The sequence below is a fragment of the Scedosporium apiospermum genome (genome assembly GCF_000732125.1).
Source record: "Scedosporium apiospermum strain IHEM 14462 chromosome Unknown SEQ_SAPIO_0100, whole genome shotgun sequence".
NCBI classification, from domain to species: Eukaryota; Fungi; Ascomycota; class Sordariomycetes; order Microascales; family Microascaceae; genus Scedosporium; species Scedosporium apiospermum.
Window position 1 is genome coordinate 455039 of NW_015971801.1, and position 6997 is coordinate 462035.

Sequence of the window (6997 nt, forward strand, 5' to 3'; positions counted from 1 at the left end):
ATGGAGTCGCCTCATAGCCCGACTCCTACCTACGGCATCGCTTCTCCCCAGATCGACGACATCCAGTACTCACCTTGTTCTCCCACCGACGCCCTGTGGCGTGACGCGATATGTAACGACAATTGCCAGGCAACGATGGACCCGCAATCACAGAGGAGATTTCCCACTGATTCGTCCTCGGTCGCATCAGGTTCGTTTCTTTTTTTCCTTAGTCTGTTTGCTTGTGATTGTTAGTAAAGGAATCCTCGCCTGCTTGGTCAATCTCTTGTCGATCGGAGTCAGATCTGATTCGTTTCAATGGATGCCGTACTACTCCGTACCTATCCGCGTGCTTTTTTGAACATTCTATTCTTATCTGGCTACCCGTCCTTCTTTCACTATTCCCGCATCGAGTCTCAGTACACCTCCACCATCACCACCGCTCCATACCATCCTGCGGCCTACTGATTTAATTTAATTAGATTCCTCATTACTTCGGTCTGCAAACGGGAAGGCCCCAATGCTGCGGACAGATATGCAGTTATCATGCCCTTTGGCGAACTTGCCAGCTGAGCTGGTCGACGCAATCTTTTCGTTTCTCAACCCCCTTGATCTAGTAGCTGTTTCCGCCACTTGCCGTGCGCTGCGGAAGCATGCCATCTCCGATGCCCTGTGGCACCCCCTCGTACAGGCAAACGTGCCCGGCGTAACTCTCAGGACCCCTTATCCCTTCAGTTCTTACCGAGAACTTTACGCCACTCACGACCCCAAATGGTTCCTTCCCAAGTACAAGATCTGGTTCTGTGACCGCGATCTTGTGGGGAAGCTCATCCTCGTGCGCTACGACCAGCGCCGCGGCTGCATCGAGGGCCACCAGCTCCTAGCCGTCTCCAACCATAGGAACCAACAAAGCTGGTCCGAAAATCAGCATGTCATGATCCACTCCTTTGCGCCTCGCGTTATGCTGCACGAGGACAAGCCAGTCTTGAAATTTTCAGCGACCATCAACCCCGATTCGCCGAGGGCGCCAGAGCTAATGGGGGCAAAACGCGGCTTCCAGGCCGAGGTGCCCATGATTATCGACGAAAACCCCAACAACATGTACTGCAACTTCCTACTCACCCGGCCCCTAGAACCAGAGGCAATCGCGCCCATGTTGCAACAACCTTTTCCCTACGGATACGTCTGGCCACCGCCCGCGATCCCCTCACGTCAGACCGTCACCGGCACGCCAGCTTTCCACGACGAACACCATCTAGTTGCGCCGCCCGAACTCCCCTCTACTCGCGCCGAGTCCTCGGACCAAACTTTCCGCGTCCGACAATGGATTGAAATGGCCGGCAGCCCCCCGGCCGGACTAATATTCGGACAGGGCCTTCAGAGTATGATGCAGACACTTACTGGAAGGGTAACGCCCCCCCGTAGGCCGGGCGCGCGTAGCTCCCTCGTCGACTTCCCTGGACTGACGGGCGTGCATCTCGGAGAGGAAGTCATTACGTACTCCACCCTTGACCCGGCTCTCTACACCCCGACCGATCTAAAGCCTTGGCGCGGTATCTGGGTCGGGGATTACAGCAGCCACGGCTGTGAATTCCTGCTAGTCCACCAACCTGACGATCCGGTGGCCACGGATGAAGAACTAGGCCTTGTTCGGTCGGAAGGAGAACCAGAAGCCGACTGGGAGAAACGTCGACGTGATGCGCGGATCTACAGGGGACGGTTGGAAGCTGTCAAACTCACGGGCGATCCGAACATCCCACGCGGCGAACCTACTTTTATTGCTAAAGATTTGGGGGTTGGGGGATTTGTAGGAGTGGCAGAGGAGCATCCTTTCTATGGAGCGAGGGTTGTGCGGAGCCAGGGCCATATTGCGAGAAGTGGATTCCAAGAAGGTGAGTCGCTTGGTGTTTCCCTGTGCGACTCGCGCACGCATTAACTGTCGAGGCAGATGAATTCGTGGAATCCCGGCTCCTTCTCATTTCGCCCAATCGCATCGCTCAATACTGGCTTGGATTCAACCACATCAGTTTCTTTGAGAGGATAGACATTGACCAGTTCCTGGATCCCGAACGACCGAGGATCTTTTGAATACGACTTACATGCAGGCAGGCGCATGGATTTGAGAACCTGCATACCTCTTCTGATTTTTCTTTCTCTCCTCAATCCATTCCTACGACCACGCACCTTCCTACGTATTTTACGGGGTTTTGTTTTTCTCGGTCTCTCTCTCCGTCTCCATCTCTCTATGTTTTGTTTTATTCCCCTCTCTTCTTTTGCTCCCTTCCTCCTCTTCCTTTCTCGATTCTTCACGTTCCCTTCTACTTTACCTACCTGACCTGGGAACCATGACGCTTTAGAATGCAAGTACACTCATCTGCACGATATGACTACGGGATACCCAATGCATAAATGGAACAGGGTTAGATACACCTTTCAAATGGTGCGGATACGGATGTTATGACGTTTATTCACGTACACACTGCGCAGAGGTGGTGGGCAATCAGGGCTTTTTCCGAAGGTGTCTCAGAAAATCGAGACATGCCCATGCCCTTATTCCTCGGTTAATACACTTCACTTTGACAAACCAAAGCTCTTTCTTCTTTTCTTATAAAAAAAAAGTATCGAGTATCGGATCTGTGCCTGTGCATTCTATTGTTCGACTTGGTGATATTCTGGCCAGTTGATGGGATGAAGGCATTGTTGGCATGCGAAGCGTGCAAAGCGGTGAAGATGACGTCGAACGACAAATTGCAGCCATGATATCATGCCAGCCAAAAAAGCCACTGGAAGCAAACTCCAAAAAAATCGCGGAGCATGTCGGAGTGTGGATTTCCATGTACACCGCCTACTATCCTCGGGCCAATTCTCCCCAAATCAGATACTTTTCAAGTTCGTCGAGCAATACTATATTTACCTACAAAGCTATTCTTCCCCTGAACTTTGTTCGTCCTGAAACCTTTTTCGACACCCAAAAACTCTATATTTCCCCCTTTTCCCCCTTCTTCTTTTTCTTTCATGTTCTTCTCAATTCCCTTTATAGGGAAATTCGGAACTACAAAAAACATCATGGCAGACAAGTACATACTCAAAGTAACCGCCGGACCGGGCTACGACACGGCAGACCACGTCTCGGTGCCCGTCAACGACGCCTCTACCGTCAAGATCAGCTCGGAGCTAGCGGACGTCGAGCTCAACGTGCGGATCCAAAACTACGGCGGGCTCCCTCGGGGGTCGGACAAGACGTCGTCGTATTTTTCTACGGAGCCGCATAAGGCGAATAACGACCAGTACAGCATCTGTTTGCGGTTCACGCCGAAGAAGCCAGAGGGTTCCTCGGAGCGGGGGATCTCGGGGGAAGATTTACAGTTCGGCAATGACTTTGATCATCCGATTCGGGACCATTTGCCCCCGGGGTTCCAGACGGCGCTGAATATCGTCAAGTGGTTGATCGACCCCGGTCTCGAGGGGGATGCGTACGCCGACGCGCCGTATTTATTCGGCCCGGCGTTGAGTTCCTTCAACACGATCTACTGCGGTCGCGGAAGCGAGGACGCGGAAAAGGGAGGTTTGGTGTTCGAGGAAGGTGGGGATGAGAAGGGCGGATCGAAGGGGAGGGAGGAGGTGGGTGCGCCGGGGACGGGGAAGGAGAGGATGAAGTGGGCTTTGAAGGCGGAGAATAAGAAGGCGTGGGTGTGGGAGTTTGGGAGGACGTATGGGTTGGATTTCTTTAATCCGTATTTGGATTTTGAGAGGTTTGCGTTGAGGTTGCCGGGGTTTAGGCTGTCGATTTTGAGGTATTGGGATGGGCAGGGTCTGAGGTGAGTTTCTGAATCCCTTCTCTCCTCGCTCTCTCTCTTTCTCTCCTTTTCTCTTTATTTTCCGATTCTATGTTTTACATGCCTTGGTATGATTTGGTCCCAAGTCACTTACACCCTCGGGCTTCACAGATACGTCCTACGTAACAAGCAGACAAAGGAGACATATCTCGTCGTCATGTTCTCCCTGTACCTCAAGGAAGACGTCAACGAAGACGGGACGCTTAAGGTCTCGGAGGAGGAAGCCAAGAGCAGGGCGGCGATTGCGAGACCCACGAGTCCGTCGAGCAGCGACGATGAGGGGGAGGAGCAGAAACCGTTGCCAGAGTTGGCGTTGGTTGATAAGAAGCTGGCTGAGACTAGGCTGAATGATGTGGATTAAAGAAGGAAAAAGAAAGAAAAAAGACAGGGAGATGTCAATGATTATGAATTGATGCAGTAGACTGAATAAATAAATAAAGGTTATCAGGAATATTAAGTACAAAAAGAGAGAAAAATAAATACAATGAGACAAAAAGAAAGATGAGTAAAAAAAAAGGATTTGTAGCATTGCTAGGTTTCGATCCTAGGTCCCCTGGGTTATGAGCCCAGTGCTCTACCCCTGAGCTACAATGCTTTGGGTTCTTGTTCGATGCCACAACCAGTGGCTACAACTTTACAAGTAGCGTCGGGTCCTGGCGGAACCTTAGAGCAGGCACCTGGATTTTCTTAAAGTTTGCGCCTCTCGGCCACGGGACTTTACACTTGGCACCTCGCGCTCGAACTGACTGGCAGACGGAAGTTTTATAAATCTCTTCCTGAAACATTGAGCAAGATAAGGAATTGGCAGTGTCTCTGGCGAAGATAGAAATGATCCATTGATCGACGAACCATGTCGGATTCCGAGAGGTACCGGAACATGTCACTGATGTACCTTACTTCTTTGGTCTCTAGCGATTATCTAAGCTCCGAAGAATCGGCAAGGTACAAGGTACAATTGACCCAACAATCTGGATCACCAGTTGGCGGCGGCGTCGTCGTCGTCGTCGTCGTGGTCATTTACACCGCAAGAGCTGCTCCTGCCCAACATGAAAACGACGCCCATCTTCATCCGGCAATGCAATTCCTACCTAAGGCCTAAGGCACGCCCTCTCGGTGACGGACATATACCATGATCCATTCTTCTCTGGATTGACGCCCAGTTTCCTTATTTCCTCTTCGTGCATATACACCTCACCTATTAACCAATGCTTCATTCATTCTCATCCTGAGCTCATACACCCGTCTCCTAGAGCCAAAGCATTTCCTCCTGAACCATGATAAACTCATCGTTTCAGGAGTATGTCCTAATCCACATCTTCATCCTATTCTTCCAATACACCCCCCTCCTCTATGCCTCCGTCCTCTTATTCCTCACCCTCCACAACGGCTGGCCCTCCGCCTCATCCTCACCTTTATTCCGCCTCACCTCCACCCTCCTCGTCCTAGAAACCATCTTCGCCCTCACCCTGTACCGCACATATGTCACCCGTCTCCTCAAAGCCGCCAAGCACCCACCCCCAGGAACCCGCGCCAACCGCCGCGCCCTCTTCGAAAAATGCTTCAGCCACGTCTCCGACGTCGACGCCTACCTCCGCCTCTGGTTCCTCGGCGCCGAACCTTCAGAGGTGCGCCGGGAGAATATGAGGGAGTTTCTCCTCTGGGGTTTTTTTGACCGGGATTTGAAAGAGTGCGAGGAGGATGACGAGGTGTTGGGGGAGTTGGAGGAGTATATGACGAGGGTGGAGGAGAAGCTGGGGAGGAAGTTGGAGCCGGGGAGGGGAGTCGCGGAGTGTTTGAGGCTTACGATTGATGGGGTGGAGTGTCGGTATCGAAGCTTGACGTGGTACCTCATCATCTTCTTGGTCGACACGGCGGCGCATGCTGTGTTTTACCTCCAGGGATTCCGGCACTACTCCCAGAGCCTCAGGAAGAGCCTCCGCGTCTTCCCCCCACGGATCTCTCACCTCGTCCTCCCCGCTGAGCGCTCCGTGACCGCCGACCTAAGCTACTGGTACCGCCCGCACAAATCCCCCAACAAGCTCCCCATCGTCTTCCTCCACGGCATCGGCATCGGCCTCTGGACCTACATCCAATTCCTCTCCGAACTGAACTCCTCCACCAAGGACCATGACGACCAAATCGGCATCCTCGCCATCGAAATCCTCCCCATCTCCTTCCGCCTCGCCTTCGACGAACCCCTCGCCTCCCAAGAATTCGCCCGCCAAGTCTCCAAAATTCTCTCCCACCACGACATCCACGAATTCGTCCTCGTCGCCCACTCCTACGGCACCGTGCTCACGACGCAGATGCTCCGCTCGCCCGAGCTGGCACCGCGCATCGCCTCGCTCGTGCTTGTTGATCCCGTGAGTTTGTTGTTGCATCAGCCGCATGTGGCGTATAACTTTACGAGGAGGAAGCCGAGGACGGCCGGGCAGTGGCAGTTGTGGTATTTTGCTAGTATGGACCCGGGGGTGGCGTATGTTCTGGGCAGACACTTTTTTTGGAGGGATAGTATTGTGTGGAAGGAGGATCTACTTGAGAGGAATGGGAGAGATGGCGAGGAGAATGGTAACGGCACTCCGGAGAAGGTTTGGAGGAAGGTGGCTGTTTTCCTTGCCGAGAGGGACCTTATCGTTTCGGCACCAGCTGTGCACAGGTACCTTGAGGCTGGGGAGGAAGGACGCATTCCAGAGGAGGAGGATGGGCGCGTCGTCGTTGCTGAAGGGGGAAAAGTCGAGGTTACTTTGTTTCCCGACTTGGATCATGCCCAGGTGTTTGACTCACCGGAGGATCGGGAGAAGGTCCTGGCTGTCATTAGAGCGTACTGTTGTGCCGAGTAGAAGGGGTGTTTGCGGCGGAAACCTAGATCTCCCTGAACTGTATGACTACCAGTATAGAGTAAAAGTACATTTGCGTTAAGGGTCCCTCCATTAATACCAGTAGCTTGACTTGTTCTGCTTCTCAGAGAAAGCAGAAGCGATGAAGCCTGGAGCAAGTCTTCGACTTCCACGCAAGGCCAACTCCAGGGAAGGTGCCCGCATCCACCCGCTCCTTCCCTCATCACCTCAAAATAGATCCCCGTAATAACTTTATATACGAATCCACCGAAGGAATTTCCAACCGAGTAGCTCAAGTGGAAAGACCACGACCGGTGGCCAAGTGGTCATTGGAGCGCTCAGAAG

General features: G+C 52.7%; 2 protein-coding genes and 1 pseudogene across 2 annotated transcripts; all 3 read left to right on the forward strand.

Moving 5' to 3' along the window:
* SAPIO_CDS6176 (uncharacterized protein) lies at nt 1-2067 on the forward strand (the record flags this gene model as incomplete). The annotated part of the gene is made up of 3 exons (XM_016788349.1): nt 1-190; nt 549-1871; nt 1928-2067. 3 exons carry the CDS (start codon nt 1-3, stop codon nt 2065-2067), a joined length of 1653 nt encoding a protein of 550 aa, XP_016642106.1.
* A 978-nt stretch (nt 2068-3045) lies between these two features.
* SAPIO_CDS6177 (Uncharacterized protein) lies at nt 3046-4176 on the forward strand (the record flags this gene model as incomplete). Its single annotated transcript, XM_016788350.1, has 2 exons — nt 3046-3797; nt 3927-4176. 2 exons carry the CDS (start codon nt 3046-3048, stop codon nt 4174-4176), a joined length of 1002 nt encoding a protein of 333 aa, XP_016642107.1.
* A 913-nt stretch (nt 4177-5089) lies between these two features.
* Nucleotides 5090-6655, forward strand: SAPIO_CDS6178 (annotated as a pseudogene; the record flags this gene model as incomplete).
* Between the last annotated feature and the right edge of the window lie 342 nt (nt 6656-6997).